Below are 27,300 nucleotides of genomic sequence, written 5' to 3'. Positions count from 1 at the left end.
TTATTTTTGAAAGATTTTTCCTAAAAAGTATTTACGCCCCTGAACCCTCCTAAACCTACTGTTCAACTTAATCTTCACTCCACATTTTGGTGCCATCACTTTGGAAATCAATTATTAGTTCCAGTATTCATTACGAACGTCAATCACTAGGATTCAGTGGAGAGGTATATGCCCCTTCCTCAAAAGCACCCTTGATGGATATACAGTGATTCAAAAAAAAAATTTTTTTTAACAACATATGCATAGTTTTAAATTTCTTCTTTATCAGGTTGTCGGTGTTCACTGCCTACACTCCGGTTGCCTATCCAGCCCTTCTCCTCATTTGCTGCTTCTAGTTTCAGCCTGGGAAACCAGCTAACTAAACTAGTTCAAATTATAAGGAAAATGAATGAAGATTTGCTGAGTGAGCCTTTCCTGCAAGAAGTACACACATTTTCTGCCATCGGTTTTGGCTGCTGGGGACTACTGAGCTTCTTAATAGGCGTTCTCACTAATATCCCACAACGTCTTAAGTGAGGAAGGCCACTCAACAAGTTTAAGTTACCTCCTGACACGTCAGGTGTTCTGATCTAACACACTGATTTCTGGTCGGGTTTGCGTCTACCACTCCTAAGCGCAAAAGACATGGGGGTTGTGGCCAAAATGCCCGGTTAACTGCAAACAAACCTGAATTTTCCTTACCAGAAAAGTGGCATTAACAATAATTGCAGCTAAAATTTACTAAGCTTGCCTGCTACATTCTAAGCTCTTTCTATGTAGGAGCGCGTTTGAGTAGTTCAACACTTCTTGCTACCTCTGGCACAAGAGGAGATGGAGACCCGGCTGGTTTTAAAGGCACCCTTAAAGAAAAATTAAGCTGTTAACACTATATCTTATCTCGAAAAGAGAGGATGTGTGTAATACAGGAGTTAGAGCCAACTTCTGCTGCGAGGGAGCGAGTACTCCCCCGACACACCGGAAGTTTTGAAATATCCTGCAGGCTTCCCCCAGGCAAAGTGCTTTTCCTTCACCCCATCTCCGCCGGCCCTCGCGAAGGTTCAAGGGCCCCTCCGAGCTGTGCCGCACGCGGGGCTCGGGCCGCCAGCAGGGCCAAAAAAGGAAGCGAGGCCGTCAATCACGGCCGCCCGCCCGCCCGCTCCTCGCGGCGTAACCTCGGCCGCTTGCGAATCGCGAATCGGGCAGGTGGGAGGCACCTGCGGCCGGGCCCGGGAAGCCGCGGCCCGAAGTTCGCTGTGTGGAGCGCCGGCCGGCGCAGGCCCGGCTGGCCGTCTCGGCCGCGCGAGCCCTCGAGGTAGCCCCGCGTGGGGCCGCGCGGCGGGGCCGGGCCCGGGGCTCCGTCAACTCGGCGGCCCCCCGCTAGCCCGCCCCCGGCGCCGCCACTCACCGAAGAAGCCCTGCACGATCCCCAGCGGGTGGCTGAGCCAATCCTCCCCACAGGGCATCTCGCAGACGGGCCGGAGCCGGCGCGGCCCGGCGTCCCGAGCCGCTGCTCCTCTTCGCTGGCTCGGCCGCTTCTCGCCCGCGCCCTCCCACGCAGGGTGAGCCTCGCGGCGCGGGCCGCCCGGCCTCCCCGCGCCTCAGAGAACGGCGGCTGCGGCTGCGGCAGCGAGGCGCTGCCGGAGACGTGCAGGCGGCGCGTGCGGGCCCCCAACCTCCACTTTGCACAATGGCGGGAAATAGGCGCCGCCGACCGCGCTGCCTGCGACCTGGGTGGAGCTCGCGCGGGGAGAGGCGGCGGGAGCGCGCTGCGCGGTCCCGCGGCGGGGAGGCGGGGCGAGCCTGCTGGGGGGAGGGGCGGGCCGGGGAGGGGCGGGGCCGCGGCGGCAGAGCGGCCGCCATCTTAGAAACGGGCGAAAGGAAGGGCAGGCGGGGCCTCAGGATCCGGAGCTCGGCGTCGCGGGCCGAGGGAGGTGTTTTGCTGGGTGTCACGCTGCAGGACCGAAGGGGGAAACCCCCGAGGTCCGGTTTATACATTTATAGTGCGAGCCCTTGCACAGGCTTTGCAACAGCCCCAAAGCACAAACCCAAAGAGACCTCAAAGTTATCGCTGGGCAAAACTAGAGTGTAAAGCAGCCTTTGGTGTCCGCCCACCTCATGGCGTCCTCTTGGTGTTTTTTTGTTTGTTTGTTTTTGCCGATGGCAACTCTTTTTTCTGGTTCCCTGCCCGAAACCCTATGTAGTGACTTTCCTTCAGCTGGATCAAGTCTTACCCCACTGAGGAAGGTGTACATTTAGATAAGGGGGACTTTGAAAAACCCCAAGCTCTCTTTCTGTTATCTCAGGCACTGCAGAGGGACTAGTTCCTGATTGAGAGGCAAGTTCATAACTGTGAAAACATACCCTGGCCTGTGTCTGCCTAGAAGCTGGAAACAGCCGAGGAGCTTTGGCGAGGTTCCTACAGGACGTGTGTGTCAGGACACCCTCAGAATGAAGACGGTGGCATCACCACACACAAAAGATCAAGTCAACAGTAACCTTTGAATGAGGAAATTTGGGAAATATGCAAGTTCTGTAATGAAACAGCCCCTAGGCCTGGAATATATCTGAGAAATCCCAGTCTTATCAGCTGAAATACGGCATATTAACGGAAGGATCTGAATGGAGCCTAGAAAGTGGGGAGCTGGAGAACCTGAACTCAGGTCTCAAGCCCTCCTTAGGGCAAAAGGGGTTATTTTGTATTTGTCACTGTGAACTGATTACATTCTGCACCCGGTATCCAGGGGTCAAGGTTGTTTGAATCTGCAGATGTAGAAACTGCAGGTATAGAGGGCCGGTCACCCAGGGCCACTGTTCTATGCCATTTTATATAAGGGACTTGAGCATCCACAGATATCCGTGGGGTTCTGGAACCAACTCCTTGCAACTAATACCCAGGGATAACTATGACTGGCGTACTATATCATACATCTGGCTCTGATGAGTTTGGGGGAGCTGTTTCAAATTTTCGGCATTACCACCACTTTGTTCATTCATTCATTGAACAGAGGGGGTTGCCAAGTCCCTGGTATTGAATGGAGAAACCCCCTCTTTAGCTTTGTGGCCAGAAATACACAAATTAAATATATGTCATGAACATCTGCTTTTATTTATTTATTAATTTATTTAACTTTTTGGCTGCACGGCAGGGCGTGTGGGACCTTAGTTCCCCCACCAGGGATCGAACCCCTGCCCCCTGCATGGGAAGCACAGACTTTTAACCACTAGACCACCAGGGAACATCCCGAACATCTGCTTTTAAATTGTGATAATTTCAGATTTACTTTATATGAAATTTCAGCTGGATAGCAATTCAGCAGTGGCTAGTAACACTTAAGCTTTTGGTTTCTACCTCTGTATTCAGTGATTTGTAAGCAAACAATTGCTCAGATTTTACTTAAAGAGACACTGTGATTCTACTGAAATGTAATTACTTTATAATGTTAATAATTTCACCCTCTAATTTTCCTGGGGCAAGATGTTTTGACACTACTAATAAGTAGTTATGAAAATTTAAAAGGCCAAGAGAAGGTCCATGAGAGTACTTCTCTATGGCAAGTTTTCTCTTCCCACCACTGGTAATCACACTCTGCCGCCACCCCAAGTCCATATTTTTAAGGAGGATGTTACGTAACACTGTCTACAAGTAATTACCAAAGGCATTGGAAATACTGGGGTGAAAAAGGGAGATACCATCCCTGCCTTCATGGTATGTATGGTTCAGTGAGAGACTTATTACTAAATAACTATTCATTTACAACCATGATAGGTGCCAGGCAAGAAAAAAGTGAAGTTCTATAAGAGGAATGAACAGCACTATCTATTCTAGTGAGGGAGTCTTGTGGGGAAAGGATCCTTCAGGGATTTCTTGAAAATGTGACATTTACACTAGGACTTGAAAGATAAATAAGAGTTAGCTAGGTGAAAAGTGTGAGGGAAAAGTGTTCCAAGCCTTAAAGGTAGGAAAACAAAAACTTGAATAGAAAATTAAAAGAATCACAATTTATTGCATGATATGGCTATCAATAGTATTTAAATAGCATAATAATGTTACAATTTCAATATTAAGCTAACCAACATTATAATTTTTTTTTTTTTTGGTACACGGGCCTCTCACTGCTGTGGCCTCTCCCGTTGCGGAGCACAGGTTCCGGACGCGCAGCCTCAGCGGCCATGGCTCACGGGCCTAGCCGCTCCACGGCATGTGGGCTCCTCCCGGACCGGGGCACAAACCCACGGTCCCCTGCATCGGCAGGCAGACTCCCAACCACTGCGCCACCAGGGAAGCCCCTAACCAACATTATAATTTTTAAAAATATTTTTTAATTTATTTATTTGGTTGCGCCGGGTCTTGGTTGTGGTAGGCAGGCTTCTTAGCTGTGGCATGCGAACCCTCAGTTGCAGCATGCATTTGGGATCTAGTTCCCTCACCAGTGATCAAACCTGGGCCCCCTGCATTGGGAGCGTGGAGTCTTCTTATCCACTGCACCACCAGGGCAGTACGTATAATTTAACTTTAGGGGGCTAGGGGGATGAGGATATATAGGATTCATATATGTGATAAGGACAAAGAAGACCAAAAAGAGCAAAATCCTCATCTTTCATCTGGGAAGTCAACACATAATGCAAAGGAGAAAAAAAGGAACAGAAGTGACATGTAATCATGTTAATTTAAAAATATAGAAATACAGAAAGAATCAGCAGAAAGAATTGAATGTAGTTGCCTCAGAATGGGGTAAAAGTTTCTTTTAAACATTTGCTTGTTTTCTATATACTTATCACAAATTCAGCATCAGCTGCACTAAAATTTCCACCAGATCCTTAAAGCAATGATTTTGGTATTTGTATGCTGCCTTGTTCCCCGGCACCTAGAACAGTGTCTGACATCATAGATGCTCAATAAATATTTACTGAATGGGTAATGCACACTTTCCATCAATTGCCCAAATCTCCTCTCTAGATATTTAGAGACATCAGCTATTTTATATACTTTATTTTCTTGGACATCTTTCCCAAAGCACTTTTTCCTATTCCACTCTGGCCTTTGTTGCCTTCTACTTCTTAGGATCTTCTACCACCATTATCCTAACTCTTCTTTAGGATTCATCTGTTCATTGAGACTTTGAAAAAAGTCTGTTCTCTCCTTCCAGGGCTATATAAAGTTTTCCCAGGGAAGAACTGCATTTCCTAGCTACAGAAGTGTAGCTGAGGTTGGTTGCCTGGCTAGGGACTACATTTCCCAGCCTTCTTTGATGCTAGGTAGGGCTGTGTGATTAGGTTTACCAAAGAAACGTGAGGGAATGTGACATCTGGAACTTCCACTTCAATTTCTTAAACATTTGGCCCTGGATATGTTCTTTGCTCCTTCCTGATGGATGGGATGGTGATGACTAGAATGACCTTGTGCTAAAGTCAGCCTGGATTTTTATAGGCACATTGCATTCCGAGATCTCTTTCTTAACAGCTGCTAGCATTACTCTAAATAATACAAAATGTATTATCAGAAGTGGTGTGCTGTCGTAACAAATAGAAAATAACGTGGCTCTAGTTCAGTGGTTGGATAGTGGATGACAACAGGTGAAAGACAAAATGCCTCAGACAATGAAGGAGGTGATTTTATTCAGCCTGTTGCAATAGGGAGAACACGCATTCAGGACATTTTTAAAGAAGAGGGGTAAAATTTGAGATTTTATAAAACAAGGGAGTCATTGAGGATGGGTAGGGGTGAGTCTTATTTTGGAATGTGCAAGAACAAGGTGGTCCTTTACAGTTAACCCTTTCTTAGAGTACAAAAGGGAGCAGGAATTTTTTGTTTGTTTGTTTGGTTTGTTTTTTGCCTTGCCCCCATGACTTGCAGGATCTTAGTTCCCAGACCAGGGATCGAACCTGGGCCCCTGCAGTGAAAGCGCCGAGTCCTAACCACTGAACCGCCAGGGAATTCCCAAGGAGGAATTTCTTAACCATTCCTGTTTTCTGGGGAGTGAAGGAAACAAATAGGAAAGTTGGCACTCATCAACCAAGTCCTGACCTTTGTGAACCAATTGCTCTACTGTCAGAGGATACAGGTTCTATTGTTAAATATGGTCTGGCCATTGTTTGTGTATTCAGCCTCTCAGATATACCTTGCAAGCCACATATGTAATTTAAAAGTTAAATTAAAAAATGTAAAAAACAGGTAACACTAATTTTAATAAAATATTTAACCCAACATATAAAAATATTATAATTTGAACAAATAATCCATATGAAGACTATTGATCTTTTTTTAAAATTAATTCTTCAAAATCCGGAGTGTATTTTACACTTATAGCACATCTCAATTCAGACAGCCACATTTCTAATGATCAATAGCCACAGGTGGCCACTGCTACCAGATTAGGCAGCATAGGAGAAATTGGGGCCTTCCAGGACTGGAAAAACCAATCAATTCGGTGTTCAAATCCTAGGAGGATTCACTCAAAGGTATTTTCAAGGGTCCTTGAAGACTCCTCAGGTAAACTAGAGAATCTAGCCCTGTGGCAAAGATCAGATCAAGGTTGTAGCCTGGTTTCAGATGACCTCAAGTTAACCAACATTAGGCTGAGAGAAAAAAGAGCTCAGGTCAGACATGGAAGTTATTGGAAAAAAAAAAACCAGGAGAGGGGCTTCCCTGGTGGCACTGTGGTTGAGAGTCTGCCTGCCGGTGCAGGGGACATGGGTTCATGCCCCGGTCCGGGAAGATCCCACATGCCGCGGAACGGCTGGGCCCGTGAGCCATGGCCGCTGAGCCTGCGCATCTGGAGACTGTGCTCCGCAACAGGAAAGGCCACAACAGCAAGAGGCCCGCGTACCGCAAAACAGAAAACAAAACAAAAAAAAAACAGAAGCCTGGCCTGAAAAAGTCTGCAACTGTTCAAGCCTGAAAGCAAGTCTCAGGCCCCAAACTCATACCAGCAGGAAGTAAATTGCCAAAGCTGTACAGCCCCCAAAGAGGACATGCTTCCCAGCGCTACTTCACATATGGCCTTGGACGACCATGGTCAAGGAGAAACCCCCAGAGGGCAAAGCCAGGGCCAGGAAGAACTGCACACTGGGGAGTTATTTACAGAGGACCAAACCAAAGACAGTCAGGACTAACCACAAACATTCTCCACTGTCAGGGCAAGGAGTATTTTCAATTTATGCCTAGCAGGATTCAATCATTTCTATGGAACCGTGATTACTGTGTTTTCCATTCCTCTTTTTTTCCCAGTGGGAGTTTCCATTGCAGTTACCCTGTTTTTGCTCCACAACTGTCTATTGGGTGTCTTATAGTCGTAGCTCCTGAGGAACCACATCCAGACACATTGGAAAGGGCTGAGCTGCCTAGAGATCCTGGATTTTTAAGCTGGATGCAGCTGGTTACCCACCTTGGGGCATGAGTATGTTCTATTTGGGAATAAGGGTGGGTACATGATGGCCAGAGGGACAGACTGCCATGGCAATTGCCATTTGCCCACCAAAATCTTCTTCCTCGATAGTTACAGAATTGTAGTTACGATGTGGGTACCCAGGTGGGGAGTGTATTTTCCAGCTCTTCTTGCACCCCAGAGGAGTGCATTTTGTCAAAGTTCACACTAGTGGAATGTGAACAAAAGTGATGTGTGCAACTTCTGTCTCACTTGTTAAGATGGGACATTTGTCCCTGAACTGCCTGACGCCTTCCAACTTCCTTGGGTGGCAACAACTTGAGCAGCCTCAGAAGCCCCATGTTGAGGACAAAAGCTGGTCACCAACACGTACTTTTGTGTGGGTGAGACACGAACATTTGTTTGAGTCCTTGCATTTTGGGGTCTGTTTGTTTGGGAATTTGCTTGAATTCCCCTGTACACCTGTGTTGGATATCATGTTACCTGCATCCCCCATAGGAGGACTTTCTTAGCCTTATTCTTTTACTTTTGGTGGAGCAAGTCCTTCATATTTTCTTAGAAAGTGTGCTTGAGAGGTAAATATTTTGGGAGCTGAATTTCTTTGCATTTGACCTGTTTTTATCCTTCTGGAACCTATAGAGATCTTTGTCTCCAATGCTCCAGTATGTATGTTTTCAACCATTGTGCTGGGTACCAATGAGAAACTTGTATACTTCATTTCTGGGAATTAAAAAAAATTTTTTTTCCCTTGATGATTCCCTCCCCTGTACTTTCTGTCTCTCTTAGCAGAGCTCTTAAAATTCAGATATTGGATTTTCTTTCATGGCAATCTAATTTTCTTAGGTTTCTCTCCTAGCTTCCATCTGTTTGTCTTTTTGCTTTACTTTTTGAGAAATTTCCTCATACTTTTTTTCCTTCTACTGACTTTCTGTTTTGTTCCCTAAATATTTCTTTTCTTTTCTTTCTTAAACACCCTGATCTTATTTCTTGGTTGCAGATCCCTCTGAAGATATTATTGATGGATTTTTGAAAGTTCTTCCCTTCTTGTGTCGGTAATTTTTTCTAAATTGCCATTTCCTGTTCCTTTTGTGGGTCTTGTTTGAATCACTATCTTCCAGGTTAAAGAATCTTCTCGAGTATGTGGTAATCATATTTAAAGTGTGGGGACTACCTCCCACCTGTGCTTTTTCTGATCACATCTGTCAACCTGACTTGGTGCCCAGCACATCACCTTGTACAGAAAGCAACACAAACCTTCCTCCGAAAGAATGGCCATTTCTGACAGTGACAGAACATGAGGCTCTTTTCCCACAATTTCTGAATCAACTACATGTGAGCTGATGCCTCCTACATCTCATTTTAAGCCTGGACTTCTTTCTTCAGTTTCAGAGCCATATATCTAATGGCCAGGCATCTCCATTTTTAGGTTCCAGTTTGTCCTCCTGTTCCACTGTGTTCCCTGAATCAGAAATTAGCACACTTTCCCTTCAGTCACCTGTGTCTCATCCTCCCAGTTCACCTGCCTTGCCAGGGGGAGGTGAGTATGGAAGCAAGAGAGGGTGGCTGTCCCCTAGAGTGTGAACTGTCACGGCTCTGCCCATTTGTCCACTCTTGTATCCCCCGTGTCTGGCATAGGAGCAGGTTCACATAATAATATTTGCTGAATGAATATCTGAACAAAACAAAAAGCATGGGGACTAAAAAGGTGATTGGGAGCTCAGAGCATATACATGGGTCTTGGTTTTTTGTCCAGATGAGTTTATTTTCTTACAAGTATTTCATGGAAATAGGAATGTAGCAAGCCGGTCAGGGTAGTAGGAAACAAATGTTAAGTACAGGTTCGCGCATGTTGCTCTATTTACACCTGGGAGCAGGCTTTCGCAACCTCGGGCGCAGCAGCTGCCCTCGTCCGAGGCCCCTTTGCAGACGCAGCCCTGGGCACACTTGGCACAGCTCACGGGGCAGCAGGGGCAGCAGCTCTTGCCGGAGGTGCATTTGCAGGAGCTACAATAGGCGCAGGAGCCACCAGTGGCTCAGGGACACTTGGGGGCCATTGTGAGCTGAGCTGACACCAGACGTGCAAATCAGTGACCAAGAAGAGGCTCTTGGGTTAGTGGAGGGTGTGTTCCTGGGGCTTGTTGATTGTGAGCTTAATTAGGGGGTGATTCTGCTCTGGGCTATCTCATTGGGAAACCCGGATTTAATCCTCTCTAGATCTTTTGTTCCCTGACCCCAACAAGATGCTTCTAATCTCCTGCCTAGAGGTTGAAGACCCAGCAGCTAGTGTTTTTGGAGCTGAGTGAAGAAATTGGGCTGGGTTTGTGCAACAGGGTGTTTTATTACTCAGTATGTATGTATTTGCTTAATCTTCCTTCTGTTTTACCCTCTCCAGAAGGGAAAACTCAGCCCTTTTCCTTTTTTTTTTTGCGGTACGCGGGCCTCTCCTTGCTGTGGCCTCTCCCGCTGCGGAGCACAGGCTCCAGACGTGCAGGCTCAGCTGCCATGGCTCACGGGCCCAGCCGCTCTGCGGCATGTGGGATCTTCCCGGACCGGGGCACGAACCTGTGTTCCCTGCATCGGCAGGCGGACTCTCAACCACTGCGCCACCAGGGAAGCCCCAGCCTTTTTCCTTTAAGGGGGATGGTCAATAGTCCAGTTACTGAGAGTGGGGGAGGGGGTCTGTTTCTTAAACAGTTTTAACCAATCCTCCTAATTATAGGATCTCTCTCTTCCACTGGACTGCCACTTCCAGAGGTGCCTGAGGTCATCAGGTCCTAAATCTTTTGGTGATCCTGTGGTGCAAATAATGTTGTCTTTGAGTGTTCCCCATTACTGGTTTGCTAAATCATCTACTACTTGCCTATTTTTTTGGTGCCTTCCAAAATCTGTTGCTGCCAAATCTTCTCCCATTTTCCTCATCCTTATGGGTTTATGCCTAAAAAAAACAAGCAAATCCATCTGTGTTTTCAACAGAGCTTCAGGAAGAAGAAAATGAAGATACAGCTGTTCAATCTGACATCTTTCCCCAGAAATTACTCCTGTTTCTGTTCATTCCTACTGCAGTCGCTCTAATTTGAGCCACCATCATTGCTCAGCTGGTCCACTGCAGCAGTCGGCCAACTGTTTTTTCTGCTCCCGAGGCTTGCTCTTTCCTTATCTATTTTATTACACTGAGGACAGAGTGAACTTTCTACAGAGCAAATGTTATTTCTCCACCTTCCTTTAAATCCTTCTTTCAGTCCCTTTTGCTCTTAACTTGTAAGGACCCTGTATCATCTGGCCTTGGTCTACTTTTCATTCTTATCTCCCAGCTTTCTCTCAGTTGCTCACTAGGCTCCAGCCATGCTGTAACCCGTGTTTCTTTTAACATTAAAATATGGCATCTTAAGGTAACCCTACATACTGTAACTTTATCTGTAATTGTCTCTCACCACTTCTTCCGGTCCCTCTCCTCCAAGCTTTTCTGGTTAACTTCTACTTATTGGCTTTCAGGTGTCAACTTTAATATTTCTTCTTCAGGAAAGCCTTTCATGTCACTCCAGACGAGGTAGGTCCTTTGTTGATGGTCTGATTGTTCTAAATACTTGCTATCCCTCCCCTAAAAGGGTTACACCTCCCTCTCCTGATGGTGTCAATATTCCACACAACACACTTTGAGATTTTCATCACACTTAATTTTATTGTTATTATGTGTTTAGTTGTCTGTCTTCCTGACCAGACTGTAAGCTCCAAGAAGGAAAGGTCCTGTGTCTATCTTGTATACCATGGTACCCCAATGTTTAGTATACTGCTTCGACCACCCATAGTAATGACAAAGACCCCCTTGGCCAAACTCTAGAATGGCTACCAACAGCTTAAGGCCACGTCCCCAGGATGAACCCTGTCCCCCTTAAAATGCCTGCCTGAGAAAGCTCAACACTGCCAGGAGAATTTACTGTTTCTTCCAACCCAAACCAGGTGATAGGCATATAGGCCCTGAACCTCCCTTAAAGCAGTTACTTTAGAAAACTTGCGATTATAAATCCTTTCTCCACCCCTTTCGGATATAAATCTTTTGTCACCCAGAACTGCCTTCTCAAGGACCTGAGAGCTGTCTCCTCCCAGCCTGGTGGGTACCTTGCTCTAACTTGTACCACTGCATGTCATAAAGATATGAGAAGTTAATTTCTGCTCCATATAAGTGCCAATTAACAAGCCCAGTCGCATGGACCAACACCCCTTGGCACCTTTCGATGCCTTTGCCTTAGCACACGCCAATCTTTAAAGTCTCCAGCCTTTTGTTTTGGGGAAGTTCAGTTCAGTTCACGATGAACCCACTTCCTTAATGCAATAAAAATCTATCCTTATTGCTTTAAACTAGTATCTGGCTTTGTTTTTGTTTTGTTTTGACAGTAAGCATACTAGTTGTTGAATTAATAAATAAACAGATACTATATAGGTGTGAACAGCTGGGGGAGAGGGTAGTTTCATTATTTGAAAGCTTCCTTTGGGTTTCTTCTATCCCTCTCCCACCCTCCAAGAAGTTGATTATCTGTTATTTTTTCTTTCATAATCTCTAACTATGTGAAAGATGACAATTATATCCAAATTATCCATAGTGCATTTTAGGATTAAACTAGTCAGATTATTTTAGACAGATTATTTTAGACAGATTATTATAAAAGTCACACGCCTATTTTAAATGTCAATTCCCTGGTTTCACTTTTAAACTTTTTTTTCTTCTCTTTGGCTTGAAAACTTCAAAAGTTCTACCATTTCTATTTCTGGGCGAATGACAAGAGTTCAATTCAGTCCAAAACAACGTGGGCGGGTTAGATGCGGGTGTTTGGTTACAACTGGTGAGTTTGGCTAGACTTTAGCTGCAAATGGCCCCCACACCTTTTCCTCCCTCTGTCTGCGGCTAGCACTCTGCTACCTGCGCCTGCGTGCTTTCGCTGTTCCGCCAAAATTTTATCTAGTTAGACGCTTCTGTGGGTACTTTTAGGAAGCCTAGACAGCCCCCCGCAACCCGAGATTTTCAGTGCCGATTCGTACTTTGATTCACAACCAGAAGCGTTCCCTCTCCCATGCTCCAACCCCAGTCGCAGCCTCCACCTCTGCCTCCCTTCCGGCCCCGGCAGCGGCCGAGGGTGTCACGTGCTAGGACCCGGGCGTGAAGCCTGCGCCGCCATGTTGGTTCCTGGCGGCTTGTAGGAGAAGGCAGAGGGAGGCTGACCAGCCGTCCGGAGTTCCGGCCCTTGTGCGCAAGTGCGGAAGTTTGTTGGCCCCTACCGTGACCGGTTTCCGGCTGGTGGTTCCGCACCGGCCCCCAGTAGACGTGTAACGGAAGGTGGGCCGCAGCCATGGCTGAGAGGAAACCTAACGGTGGCGGAGGCGCAGCTTCCACCTCCTCGTCGGGCACTAACTTACTTTTCTCCTCCTCGGCCACGGAGTTCAGCTTCAACGTGCCCTTTATCCCAGTTACCCAGGCTGCCGCTGCCTCGGCCTCCCTGCTCTTGCCTGGAGGTAATAAGGAGATGAGGATCCGGTGGGGCAAGTGTGTGCGGGGAGGTGGGCGGGCGGCGGGCGGTGGCGAGGGGCGGGCGGTGGCGAGGGGCGGGCGGGAGGTTTTCCTTGTGCCTGGACCCGACCCTCTGGTACCTTGCCAGGGCCATCAGTGGCCAGGTTTGAGTGGCCTGAGGACTTTGGGATGTTGGGGGCGGGGGCCAAGCTCTTCGTGGAAGGAACTGTTCCCAGTGCTAGACACTCATGAACTGGCATTCCACAGGTGCTTGCAGGGAATGCAAAAAAATTAGACAGTGCCTCCTCCTCTCCTAGGGTACTGTAGGATATCTCTTAGGATAGACACGTAGTATTTGCAAAGTAGAGGTACAGAACGCAGTCATCTTTCAAGGCGATGCATCATTTTCTCTAAGGAGCCCTTGCTTGTTCTCATGTCCCCACTCCTGTGTGCATCTTAGCACTTTGTACATATCTTTATTATTGTCTAGGGAGATTGCTTTTTAACGATTACGTGGCATAACCCAGAGCTGGTGTTTAGGAGCACAGACTGTATTCCAGCCCTAGCCCTGCCAATTACTTGCTGTGTGACCTCAGGCATGTTACTTTACCTCTCTGTTCTTCATTTTCCATATGCGCTGTGATGAGAAGTGAACTGATTTTTGTAAGGCACGGAATATAGTGCTTGGCACATAGTGTTATATAAATGTTTAAGAAATAAACATGTCTGCCTCTCTATTTGGACTGTGGGCTTCTTGAAGTTTGCAGCTATAACTTATTTACCTTTTTATTTCTAGGATCTTGTTTAGTGCCTAGCACATAGATCCTCAGTAAATGTTGAATATTTTCCTGTTGAATAATTTATTCTTGTTTGGAAGACTGAGGAAAGTTTCATGGAGAAGTGAAGAAGGGCAAATCGGAGACAATACATGATGGTTCCTCTTCCCTTGTGTTATGTTTCTTCTTGGTACTTATCACCACCTGACGTGTACAAATATTTGTTTATCTTTTTAAAATTTTTAAATTTATTTTACTTTTTATTTTTGGCTGCGTTGGGTCTTCGTTGCTGCACGCAGGCTTTCTCTAGTTATGGTGAGTGGGGGCTACTCTTCGTTGTGGTGCGCGGGCGTCACATTGTTGTGGCTTCTTGTTGCGGAGCATGGGCTCTAGGCGCACAGGCTTCAGTAGTTGTGCCACACGGGCTTAGTTGCTCCGTGGCACGTGAGATCTTCCCAGACCAGGGATCGAACCCTTGTCCCCTGCATTGGCAAGTGGATTCTTAACCACTGCACCACCAGGGAAGTCCCATATTTGTTTATCTTATCCCACTAGCATATAAGCTCTATGAGAGCAGGAACTTATGCCTATAACAGTGTCTGGTATGCTGTAGACCGATTTTTCAATAGAAACTTGTCGAATGAATGAAAGGGTGGCAGTCAGGAATATGTATGTCTTGTTTTGATAGTGTGGCTGAAAGGTTCAGCATTGCCATTTTTGGTGGAGGACTAGCATGGCTGGAGCAGAATGCTTTGGGAGGTTGCAGGAATAAATAAGGCTGTACATGGGGTTTTCATGTCATCCTCTGCTTCACAGATGTTTGATTCATGCCCCATCTTCCTTGCTATATAACTTGTTTGTGTCTCTTACTGTCCGTAAATGCTAAACATATTCATTGCCAAGTAACAGGATAACTTACCTGTCTTGAAAACTATTGTTTCTTGGAGATGATTTATTTTTTTATTATTTTTGTTTTTTTTGCGGTATGCGGGCCTCTCACTGTTGTGGCCTCTCCCATTGCGGAGCACAGGCTCTGGATGCGCAGGCTCAGTGGCCATGGCTCACGGGCCGAGCCGCTCCGCGGCATGTGGGATCTTCTTGGACCGGGGCACGAACCCGTGTCCCCTGCATCGGCAGGCGGACTCTCAACCACTGCGCCACCAGGGAAGCCCGGTTTATTTTTTTAATAGGAAAATTAATACTTTTTAGAACTAAAATTCTGTAACAAATATTTTTCTACCTTTAAAAAAGATTTGATCATTAGAAACCCATTCAGATAATTTCCAGAGACAAAAGGAGAACCTGTCATATTGGAAGCAACAGTTAATCATGTCAGTGAAAGAGACACATAGGAAGCAATTTCATTTCACAAACCTGGATTGAGCAGCTTCGTTTGCCAGGCCCTGTTCCCGATGTCCGGGAGACACAGAGGAGCAGACAGCATTGCCCTCACGACTGCACAGTATATACAGACGCAGTGTACCCAGCTGTGTAAGTAATTGTGACACAGGTTTATGACGGCTGGAGAGAGGGATTGATAGGCTGCTGTGAGAACTGTGGCTGTCAGGCTGGCTGACCAGGGAGAGGATATCCCTCGGGCCTTCAGGACCTCACAGAGGAGGCAGTTCTTGAGCCGAATATTGAAGGATACATAGAAATTAGGGAGTCTGGGGAGACAGACATGTGAGAGTCTGGAGGTGTGAGAGAAACCTGCTGATTTGGTGGGATTTGGTGGTAGGTACTCACATTCGCTTTCCATCCCCCGCTTTTTCCCTCTCACCCCGTCCCTCCCCCGCTGCACCCCTCCACGTGATTAGAGTGAATGTAGGGGAGTGCTTCAAGTGCTTAGCGGGGCCCAGATCATGAAGGGCCTCAGACACCACACTGAGGAGTTTGTAGTTTACCCTGTAGGGTGTGGAGGGTGCCCTTGAAGGGTTCTGAACAAGGCAGTGGGATTAGAGGTGTGTTTCAGAAAGACTGGAGTTTCCTGAGATTGCAGAGATTGCACTAGAGTGAAGCTGACCGAAGCAAGAGTGGCCGATCTGGAAGCCACTGCGAGTCAGGCAGGAGCCGGTGGCACTCTAGCCCTGGTCAGCCGCACTGGGTGTGAAGAGCAGGGAACAGATATGAGAGATTTCTACACAGTCGAATTGTTGGGATTTAGTGACTCACGGGCGTCCAGGCTGTGCAGTGCAGAGTCCCCTTCTCTTTGTTCAGTTTCAGCCCCAAGACATGGCACCACCTGGCATATAATGGATACTGTGTACATATTTCTTTAATGAGGATCTGAATGATTAAATGAAGGGTGTGAGGGGGAGGGAGCAGTCTGAGAGAGGAGGTTTCTGGTTTGAGTGTCTGGATGGATGTTAGCAGACATCTGTTGAGGTTAGTGAGATGTGTAAAAGGGGGACATGAGGGGGGACAGTTAAGATGATAAATTCAGTTCAGGCTTAACTAAGTCTGAGGTATATGTGGCTGAACCTGTCAAAAAGTATTGAGGAGGCAGTTGGAAAATAGGTTCTGGGACACATAAGATCAGTCTCAGTTTGAGACAGAGTTGGGAGTGTCACAGGTATACAGGTGCTTATTAAAGTTATGGTTCTTGATGCCAGATGTGTCCACATGTAATTAGAAAGTGCCCCTGAGGTGAGGCTGGCAGCTTGTTGAGATCAGTATTTTGTTTGTAATTAATGCTAATCAGGTTGATCCCAAGTTGTCTTAGAGGATGAAAGATACCACAGAGGTTTTTTCCTCTGCTTTTAGATGTTAAGACATCAACTAAGAAATCTGAGTCCAAGTGAGGTTCATGTGACTGAAAAGAGAGGGTTGGAATCGTAAATGTATCAGAAAAGTAGAACGATATAAGCAGACGGTGCCGGGGTGGGGGGTGGGGCCCTTGTGCAGGAAGATATTTTTAGTTACAAAGAAACAACTCAGAGGAGTATTTTGAATAGTGGAGTATCTCAGTTAAATTGATGTGTGTGAAATATAATGAGAGCAGCCTAAGAGCTGAAGGCCTCATTCAGTAAAGGTCAAGAAGGAGCTCAGAGCTTGAAAGGCCACCCTTTGGCAGGTCTCAAGGGCAGGGACTAGTGTGCCTGTGTACTGGGAGAGGGTCCACCCTTCTGATCTGCTCTATGCCTCCAGGAGTGGGAGATAAGAGGGAATTGGAAATGGGAGGGAATGAGATGGGAGAAGGAAAAGATTAGGAAGAGGAAGACAACGTTAGAAGCTAAGGCCTCCTAAAAGTTTCCTGAGGAAAGGTAGACTGGGCTTTTTTATTTCTGTTTATTTATGTATGTATGTATGTGTGTATGTATGTATGGCTGAGTCAGTTCTTTGTTGTTGCACGGATTTTCTCTAGTTGTGGTGAGTGCAGGCTACTTGTTGCAGTGCACGGGATTCTCATTGCGGTGGCTTCTCTTGTTGCGGAGCACGGACTCTAGGCATGCAGGCTTCAGTAGTTGTGGCATGCAACCTTCAGTAGTTGAGGCTTGTGGGCTCTAGAGCGCAGGCTCAGTAGTTGTGGCGTACGGGCTTATTTGCTCCGCGGCATGTGGGATCTTCCCGGACTAGGGCTTGAACCCATGTCCCCTGCATTGGCAGACGGATTCTTAACCACTGCACCACCAGGGAAGCCCAGAATGGACTTTTGAGGCCATGTAGAAGGAAAATGTTTTTATCACTATTTTACGACTTGGTAGCAGAAGAGAGGATAAATAGTTTGGTGCTAATAATACCCACAGTGAAGATCAAGTTGGGCAAAGGGAAGTGAGGAGAACTTCCCTTAGTTAGAAAATGACTTTTCCAGTGATTTGGCATTCTCTAATGACTATCTGGTTGTGATACTGTGTGGTTTTAGGGATGGCAATTAATGGTTGACCTACTTTGCCTCAGGAATACAAATACCACATGTTCACTTATATAATCAGTGCTTTGTAGGTAAGAGCCCTGACACACCCCTTGTTGTCAACAGAGTTAATGTCTGTACTTTAGTTTCTTGTCCTTACTGTAGAAATAAAGTTTTGTGTGTTTGGGTAGCAGAATAGTATTTGAATTGTTTCTTACCAGGAAAAAACAGTATTCAAAATAACATGTAAAACTAGGAGTATAGATTTTGTTTCCATTTTTAAAACCTTCTCGTATATACATATATGTCTACATAATTTATACATGTCTACAAAATAAATAGTATATAACTATATTTATTTTAAAAGTGTGGAAAGGTATGTATCAAAATATTAACCGTGTTAACAGTGATTGTCTCTGGGAGGTGAGCTTACGAATGAGTTAGTATTTTTCCCTCTTGTTTCTTATTCATGTTTTCTAGTTATTTATTTCAAAGAAAAAGAAGTTTTTCATTATTGTCTTTAATGCAGAAATGTAAGTTTGAACAACAAAATAAGAGGTATAATTGCTAGATCTGCGGTATACAATCTTATCTACAGAGTGATGGCATACCTTTAAACCATGTACCCTTCTGTTCCCTTTCAGAGGATTCCACAGATGTAGGTGAGGAGGACAGCTTCCTTGGTCAGACTTCTGCTCACACGTCTACCCCACAGACATTTAGTTACTTCTCTCAGGTATCAAGCAGTAGTGATCCTTTTGGGAATATTGGACAGTCACCGTTAACAACTGCAGCAACATCGGCTGGACAGTCAGCATTCTCCAAGCCCGCAACTGCTCTCCCTTTTACCACCGGATCCCAAGATATGTCGAATGCATTTTCACCATCCATTTCGAAGGCTCACTATGGTGCTCCACCTGCTTCACAAATGGGAATAAATACTTATCTGCCTTCTCAGCCTAGTAGTCTCCCTCCTTCAAATTTTGGGAGCCCACCCCAAGGAACGCCCCAACAAGGATACAATCCATATCGCCACACAGCTGTAAGCAGCAGGGCTAATCCTTATATTGCACCACCACAGCTGCAGCAGGGCCAAACACCGGCCCATCCTACCCATCCCCCGCCCTCTGGACCCCCTGTTCAGATGTACCAGATGCCTCCAGGATCTCTGCCATCGGTATGGAAACATGTTTTTTATATCCTAATTACTCACTGTAATTTTTAATCGCTCTCATCTTAACCTGTGTTTTTGGAAACACTGTGCTTTTTTTCTTTTTTTTTTTGTGGTACGCGGACCTCTCACTGTTGTGGCCTCTCCTGTTGCGGAGCACAGGCTCCGGACGCACAGGCTCAGCGGCCATGGCTCATGGGCCCAGCCACTCCACGGCGTGTGGGATCTTCCCGGACCGGGGCACGAACCTGTGTCCCCTGCATTGGCAGGTGGACTCTCAACCACTGCGCCACCAGGGAAGCCCAACACTGTGCTTTAAATAATCAATATGATGACAAATTATTTTCAGAGGGTATTTTTTTTAAGCTACATGCTTTGAAGTAAACAATCTTTTAAAGATAGCTCATTGAATGGTTCATATTTTAGTTTATATTATCTATTTATGGAGGTAGTAATTGATTTTAATGAGTTAACCATATGCCAATATTTCCAGATTTAATGTAAGATATCAATAACAAATGTCATCTAGGGACATGTGAGAGTTGGAGCAATTATTAACAGACTGCCAGCTTCTCATTTTTTAATTATACTACTCAATCAAAACACTCAATTAGTGGGACTAAAATTGATTACTCCAATAATTTCTTTTATTTACATTTATGGAGTTTGGATCTAGACAGTCAAACTCTGTCTCAGGGGAGCAATGGAATAACTTTTGCATTGGGTAAATTTTATGAAATTCCTTTATGCCTTTTTTCCCCACTAATTATTCAACTGACTTCCAAAGGGAAGTGAACTGAATCAAAAAAAAAGGGAAATGACTGAAAGGAAGAATTAAGAACCCAGCCCAGTGTGGCAGAGATAATAGTATTTCAATCAGAGTGTAACCTGACTTCTCTCTTGGGGATAAAGAATGGGTTCCATTTACCATCTAATTTAAATCTTACCAATACACAAACTCTTGGTAATGTTGGATTTCAGCATATTGGAAAGTAACCAGATTTGTAGCATGTAATATAAGTTAGTATACTTTGTTTGCTGATGAAATTTTGTAAAGATTCCTAATTAAGAATTTCTAAAATGACAATTTTAAATATAAAAAAAGGTTGCAGGGCTTCCCTGGTGGCGTAGTGGTTGAGAGTCTGCCTGCCGATGCAGGGGACACGGGTTCGTGCCCCGGTCCGGGAAGATCCCGCATGCTGAGGAGCGGCTGGGCCCGTGAGCCATGGCCGCTGAGCCTGCGCGTCCGGAGCCTGTGCTCCGCGGCGGGAGGCATCACGGCAGTGAGAGGCCCACGTACAGCAAAAAAAAAAAAAGGTTGCAAACATAAAAAGAGGACAGAGAACACCCCAGTACCCTAATCCAGATTTACCTGTCATGAACATTTGTTCTATCATTTGTGAACGTGCACGCTGACACGTGTTGGAGTATCCTTTTCTCCCCTCCCTCCCTCCCTTCCTTTCTCACTCTGTATATGTGCAATTTTGGGGGCAAACATTTGAAGATCAGTTAAATACATTATGATTCTTTACTCCTAGATTCTTCAGTGTGTATTTCCTGAGAATAAGGGTATTTTTTACATAACCCCAGTACAGTTATCAACCTCAGTACATTTGCATTGATAGAATATTCTAAAATCATTTTTAATAAAAATTTTTAAAAATAATTGTATTCTGATTTTAAAAGTATTTTCAGTACAGAAAAATTGAAAAATGCCGAATAGCCAAATGAATAAAAATTGCCGCTAGAAAACCCTGTTTTTATTTTGTTTTATGTCTTTCTTATCCTTTTTTTCAAGATAAAAGCATAGTGTTTTGAGGTTTTTTTTCTTTTTTAATTAATTACTTTATTTATTTTCGGCTGCGTTGGGTCTCTGTTGCTGTGCGTGAGCTTTCTCTGGTTGTGCCTGAGTGGGGGCTACTCTTCGTTGTGGTGCCCGTGCTTCTCATTGCGGTGGCTTCTCTTGTTTCAGAGCATGGGCTCTAGGTGCGCAGGCTTCAGTAGTTGTGGTGCACGAGCTTAGATGCTCCAGGGCATGTGGGATCTTCCTGGACCAGGGCTCGAACCCGTATCCCCTGCACTGGCAGGCGGATGCCTAACCACTGTGCCCCCAGGGAAGTCCCAACACAAGCATTATGTATGTTTTTTTGTGAACATATTTTAGGTGTTATTAAGATTTTTTCTAAAACGTTTTTAATGGTTCTAGAGAATTCCGGCATATGAGTAAAAGATGATTTATTTAATCAGGTTTCTATTAGACATTTAGATTGTGTCCACTGATTGTCTATTATAAATAACTTTTTGATATACATTCTTATGGGTAAATTTTTACAATTATATCTTTAGGATAAGTTCTTAGAAATGGAATGTCTAGGTCAAGGAATATGCACATTTTATTTTTATTTTTATTTATTTATTTATTTTTGTCCATGGAGCTTGTGGGATCTTAGTTCCCTGATCAGGGATTGAACCTGGGCCACAGCAGCGAAAGCGCCAAGTCCTAACCACTGGACCAACAGGGAATTCCCAATGAATATGCATATTTTAAAGATTAAATGAATCACAAGAGACATACTGCTAGGTTGATTTCTGTAAAGGTATTAGTTTACTTTGCCACCAGTGTGAGAAAGTCCTGTTCACTTTGCAACTGATTTTGGGGTTTGTTAGATTTTTAAAAATTTTACTTGCTTTGGAGCCTGGTTATTAAATAGTTGTCTAGAGAAATATTTAGGATAATCATTACTATGTTAGTTTGTGTGTGAAACATATACAGAATTGTTCCTTTGGACAGACGTGATGGTCCTAACTTTTGTCCCCCCCAGATTCCTCCTTCAGTGCAGCCAGGGCTGTCTCCTCCAACCCAGCAGCAGGCACCTGCTAGACCTGCGGGTCCCTCTGTGCAAGCGTCATCTCCTTTTCTACTTCAAAACCAATATGAACCTGTCCAACCCCACTGGTTTTACTGCAAGGAGATAGAATACAGACAACTGTGGATGCCTTTCAGTGTGTTTGACTCTTTGAATCTTGAAGAAATCTATAACTCAGGTAAGCACAAATCCTGCATCATTTGTATCTGATTTTAGGAAGAGAGAAATGAAGAGTATTTATCCATGGCCTACTTTTTATGAATGTCAAATTCTTTAATCCTTGTAGAGCCTGCCAGTCTCTGTACCTTAAGATGATAATATTAATGTAAGTTCTGAGTTTTTTGAGCAAGGTATTTGAAGAAATGTTTTAGTAATTTTCTTTTTTTGTTTAAAGGTAGTTTAAATCCAAGAAATAGAGTCGTTCATATAACCCACGTGTCAGTTTTCTTATTTCCCTTATTTGTTTGTAGCTATAGGGCGTTTATAAAGCATTTTCTATGGAACTCTTGTTACTGAAGATGCTGTGAAAAAAGTGTTCCATGGTCAGATGAGTTTTGGAAGTGCTGTAACTACATCCATCTCTTGAGATAGTGCACAAGAGTGTGTTAAGACTCTGAGAAGTCTTCACTATAGAAGTAGGTTTCTTTGTTTATCCTGATGATATTTCATCTTGGGACTTAAAAATCACCTATTCTTTAGAAGTATGCTTCATGGAGCATTGCTGCTTTGATTAAAAAAAAACCAAAAAACTACCAATTATTTGAATTATTTCATGATCATGCTTTTATATTTTACCCTCGTTATTTCTTCTCCACTTAAAAGAATCATCATTTTGAGCAGCACAGATTAATTTTAAACTTCTGTTTTTTTAAAAAAATGAGCTTAGTTCTTTGTCTTTAAGGATAGATGAGTCACCATATTCATTATTTATTACTCTTAAATGTACCTTGTAACTGTCGAGTTAAAATGTGGTCTTTGTGCTCCAGTCCAACCAGACCCTGAGAATGTGGTTCTAGGCACTGATGGAGGGCGCTACGACGTTTACCTCTATGACCGGATGAGGAAAGCCGTGTACTGGGAAGAGGAGCCAGCTGAAGTGAGACGCTGTACTTGGTTTTACAAAGGGGACACAGACAGCAGATTTATTCCCTATACAGAGGAGTTCAGTGAAAAACTGGAGGTACGTGGGCTTTATTCCTTTATGCTTTTCTTTAAAACACATAGACTCTGTATACGTTGGAGCCTCATGTAACATCACTCACAGTGGAGCAGACTTTATTTACAAGACAGCCTATCTTGATCCTGTGCGCAGGGAAGATGGCCTTTTAATCGGTGTCATCTTTTATGAGGTACTAATTGTGGCCTCGGTGTCTAAAGATAGAACGTTTTTCAGGGGAACATCACAGATCTAATATAATAAGGTACTTATATCAAATCTTCAAAAGAGCTTAGGCTGCTATGCTATGCTGCTGACAACACATGCCAAGGAGATGGATGCTTTTCAAATTAATATTCAGTAAAAGGCTTGAAATTCACCTCTGGTTTATGAAAACAAATATAAGAATAGGAACAAATATTGTGAGACTTTTTAGCCATCTTAAAATTGGTGGTTAATGTTGTTTTACATAATTGTGTTAATTTCTTGTTATAATTCTACTTAATAATTGAGTAATTAAATATTTGAAATAAGTTAAATGAATTCATCTGCATACATGGGAAATGGAGTATGGAACATTTTAGTTACTATTTTTTAATGTATTAACTAAAACTTATGTAACCAACACTAACATTAAAACAATACTAATATTGACATTAAAAGGGACCTCTAAAATGTTAATCTTCCCTAGATTCATATTTTGAAAGCTTCAAGCAAGGACTGGGCTTTATGTTCTGTTTAGGAGCTGACAGTCAAGTTTAGCAACTGACTGTTAATTACTAAATTTTTTTGTCCTTGAAGAACATCATAATATAATGAATAGAAATAAGAAAAAAATTAAATCACAATCTTGTCATCCTTTCAAATAAAATGTTACATTTTAAAAATATTTTTTTAAACGGTTCTTTATTCATATACGTGTTTTTCTTTTTGTGTGTTTGTGTGTGTTTTTCTTATACCTATAATAGTACAGATTTTTTGTGGAGTATTTTGCTTTTTCAAAAGAAAATTTGTAAATGTAATCCTTAGTCATAGTCATTATCAATTGTGCCTGCCCTATAAATATTAATCTCTATAATAGTGACTATGAAATACTGTTCTATAACCAAAACAGTACAAAAAGGTGAATATTGGCCTGAAGTTAAGACAGATGTTAGTTGGGGTTAAGTAAATTGGAAAAGAAGCTTGTTGAGAACAGAGGCCTCAAATGTTTTTCATTTCAGTGCGTAGTAAGAATACATTTTAGATTGAGATTTAGTACCCACATTTTACACACACACACACACACACACATACACACACATGAGTATGTGTGTTTATTTATCAGAGGCAGTGGTGTTTGGTAAACTGGCTCTCCAGGGAAAAAAACCCCTGATTTATAGTGTTTGCTGATTTCCATGGTGTGAATACTCCCACCATGGCCAATAGTAAGCTAGCAACATGATGTAACTAGACACAGAGTTGGGAAGCGGTATGTGTGATCAGCTCTTGTGAGCTGATATGAGTGAGCTCTAACGCACCATTAGAAACAAAGAAAGGTACATGGAACAACACTTACCTCACTAGGTGTCATTCAGTTAGATATTTTCTATGTCATTGAAAATATTAATTTTACAGTTTGTTGCTGGTCATGACCCACAGTTTGAAAAACACTGATTTAGAGCTGAGTCAGAACCCAGGTAAGGGCAAAGACTGAAAAGAAGGCATAAAATTAATTTTGTTCCTGGAAATACCAAATATCAGGAGGCACCAGTCTCCTAAAACATAATTTTAATCATTTGAATAAGGAATAAAATATGTAAAGGAATGCTGATATCTTTGGCTTAATTTTAGACCTAAATAAATAAACAAACAAATGTGTACTATAATTTTTGGTACCCTTGACAAGACCCTACTGAAGGTATAGCATCCCAAGGTTGAATGTTTAGTCCTATTATTTTGAAGCTAAAGTATATATTTTCAAGTCTAAGCAGTATTTGAAAGTGTATACTATATTTGATTATAAATGGGTGACACAGGCTTCAAGGATGGAATTCATGTATTGACCGTCTCAATAGCACATAGCTGTTCTTAACTTTAGGAGACCTTAGTTCCTGTTCAGCCTCTACCCAGGAAACTCAAGCCAGATCAGGGAAGAGGCAGAGGAGGTTAGGAAATGAAAAAGCCAGTGAGAAAATGAGAATCAAGTGATACATATTGCTAGTGTTGTAGATGATCCTATCCTATCAGAGCACTAAAACAAAACAATAGAAGAATTGGAAACAAAAAACACCTTAATTTGATAATTACACCAATGTCTGCATAGAAAACTAGGAGAACCTCTAGAAATTTCATTAGTACCAGTGTAAGAGTTCAGCAAGTCTGTGGATATAAAATCAGCATATAAAAATTAATAACATTCCTACACAATAGAAATAACCAATTAGAAACCATAATAATAAAAGAAGACTATAACACTAACAAAACTACAGGCTAAGTAGAAAAATCGTCCAACAAAAGGTATATATGAACTTTATGGAGAATAAACTATGAAGCAGAATTGAAGGATGTAAAAGATGACCTTAAAGAAATAGACCAAAATATTACATTCATAGATGCACAGTCTCAACATAATAAAGATGTCAGTTCTTCCCAAATTATTTTATAAATTGTATGTAATCCCAATCAAAGTCACATCAGGGTTTTTTAAGTAAAATTTGCAGACTGCTCCTAAATTTTATATGGAGGATCAAAGTATCAAGAGTAATCAAGACCATTTTGAAGAATGAAAAGTAGAAACATACTCTACCAGACAAGATTTATTATAAAGCTGTGGATTGAAAGGGAATACGAAGAAATGAAAATAATTCTTAAGATGGTGAATCTTTAAACATTTTTGTTTGTGATCTTGCTTTTAAAAAAATGTAAACAAATATATTAAAATTTTTTTAAAAAGTAGTGAGGAAGAGGGTCAGCTGGATAGAGGCTGATGGAGAGGAATTGTTACTGAATGACTGCCCAGGAGATAAAAAGAAACACTTCTATTTTGACATGATTGTCAAATAATCACTGTTACTCATTTTAAAAAATATTTATTTATTTGGTTGCACCGGCTCCTTAGTTGCAGCAGTGGGCTCCTTAGTTGTGGCATGAGAACTCTTAGTTGTGGCATGCATGTGGGATCTAGTTCCCTGACCAGGGATTGAACCCGGGCCGCATTGGGAACGCAGAGTCTTCACCACTGCGCCACCAAGGAAGTCCCACTGTTACTCATTTAAAAAAAGACTTTGGACAGTGGGTGTACCAGAGGTTCCCCCTTACCTGGTCTTGAATCTTTCTCCAAGAGACCCTCAGACTTTTGCCTTATAGAGAGCAGAATAGTGTCTCTGGAGGGAGAGTAAGAAAGTGGTGGGACAGTCAAGTCTTTGGAGTCAGAAGGTCGTGGGTGGGAGTGAACCACAGTTCTGCTTTTGCTCCTTACCTCTGTGATCACTGTGTGGTCTTGTGCAACTGTGAACTAAAACTGCCTGCTAGCATTAGAATTGTGTCTGCCCCCCACCACCAAAAAAAAAAAAAAAAAGAGAGAGAGATAGGTTGAGGTCTTAACTTCTAGTACTTCAGAATGTGACTTTATTTGGAAATAGAGTTGTTGCAGATATAATTAAGAAGAGATCACACTGGAGTAGGGTGGGCCCCTAATTCAATATGATTGGCGTCCTTATAAGAAGACAGTCATGTTAAGACAAACGTAGAGGGAGAAGGCCATGTGAAAGTAGAGGATTGGAGTGATGCGTCTGTAAGCCAAGGAATACTACAGATTGCTGACAGACCACCAGGAGCTAGGAAGAGGCGAGGAAGGAGTTCCCTATGAGTTTCAGAGGGAATGTGGCCCTGCTGACACCTTGGTTTCAGACTTCTAGCCTCTAGAACTGTGAGGCAATAAGTTTCTGATTTTATAAGCCACTCAGTTTGTGGTACTTTGTTATGGCAGCCCTAGGAAATTAATAGACTGTTTAAACCTTGGTTTTCACCTGTAGGTAATGGGGATAATATTATTTAGCGCTGATTGAGAGCGGTTAAGTGAGGTACTGTATGTAAAATGATATTAAGTATGGTAGCCAGTTAGTACAGGAGAGCTGCTATTACTATTATTTTTATTACTGTCATAGTTATAATTTTCTTCCACACTTTCTCTTAATAGATTTGTCTTACTGGATTGTATGTTGTTTCCCTTGTAGGCTGAATATAAAAAAGCTGTAACCACAAATCAGTGGCACCGCAGATTAGAGTTTCCGAGTGGGGAGACAATTGTTATGCACAATCCAAAGGTAGTGATGTTGTTTAAGATATTAAAGTGTTTAGGTTTTAAAAAATAATTATTTTACTGAATGTTTGATAAATGTTCATTTTTACTCTGCAGTAGGGATATATTTATAACTAGTGCATTGCTTTTAAGTTTGCTACAGTTGATATCAATGATAGAAACTAAAATGAAATTTAAATTTGTCTCATGATGTTTCTGTTTATGGTAACACAGTAGCTGAAGCTTAGTATGCATCGTTGAAGTTAAGCTTGATAAATTTTTGTACTTGATCCAGGCTCAGCAGACTTTTCTGTGAAGGGCCAGAGAGTAAATA

At 43.2% G+C, this 27,300-nt stretch overlaps 2 protein-coding genes across 4 annotated transcripts in view; one reads left to right on the top strand and one right to left on the bottom strand.

The window, feature by feature from the left end:
- Window positions 1–1,650, bottom strand: part of MCMBP (minichromosome maintenance complex binding protein) — a 67,125-nt gene extending 65,475 nt beyond the window's left edge. The window contains exon 1 of one of the 2 annotated variants that reach the window (XM_065893876.1): window positions 1,385–1,650. In XM_065893876.1, the coding sequence (XP_065749948.1) occupies window positions 1,385–1,442 (58 nt within the window). In that variant the 5' untranslated portion in view covers window positions 1,443–1,650. The remainder of the gene's footprint in view (window positions 1–1,384) is intronic. The other variant, XM_065893877.1, reaches the window with a different exon arrangement.
- An 11,003-nt stretch (window positions 1,651–12,653) lies between these two features.
- SEC23IP (SEC23 interacting protein) overlaps window positions 12,654–27,300 on the top strand; it is a 38,457-nt gene continuing 23,810 nt past the window's right edge. Inside the window, exons 1-5 of one of the 2 annotated variants that reach the window (XM_065894060.1) lie at window positions 12,654–12,869; window positions 18,135–18,667; window positions 21,484–21,706; window positions 22,515–22,708; window positions 26,902–26,991. In XM_065894060.1, coding sequence (XP_065750132.1) covers window positions 12,707–12,869; window positions 18,135–18,667; window positions 21,484–21,706; window positions 22,515–22,708; window positions 26,902–26,991 — 1,203 coding nt within the window. In that variant the 5' untranslated portion in view covers window positions 12,654–12,706. The remainder of the gene's footprint in view (window positions 12,870–18,134; window positions 18,668–21,483; window positions 21,707–22,514; window positions 22,709–26,901; window positions 26,992–27,300) is intronic. The other variant, XM_065894061.1, reaches the window with a different exon arrangement.

This window comes from Phocoena phocoena, chromosome 16 (assembly GCF_963924675.1).
Source record: "Phocoena phocoena chromosome 16, mPhoPho1.1, whole genome shotgun sequence".
Taxonomy (NCBI): domain Eukaryota; kingdom Metazoa; phylum Chordata; class Mammalia; order Artiodactyla; family Phocoenidae; genus Phocoena; species Phocoena phocoena.
The sequence above is the reverse complement of the archived record's forward strand: the minus strand, read 5'-3'. Positions and strand labels throughout refer to the sequence as shown.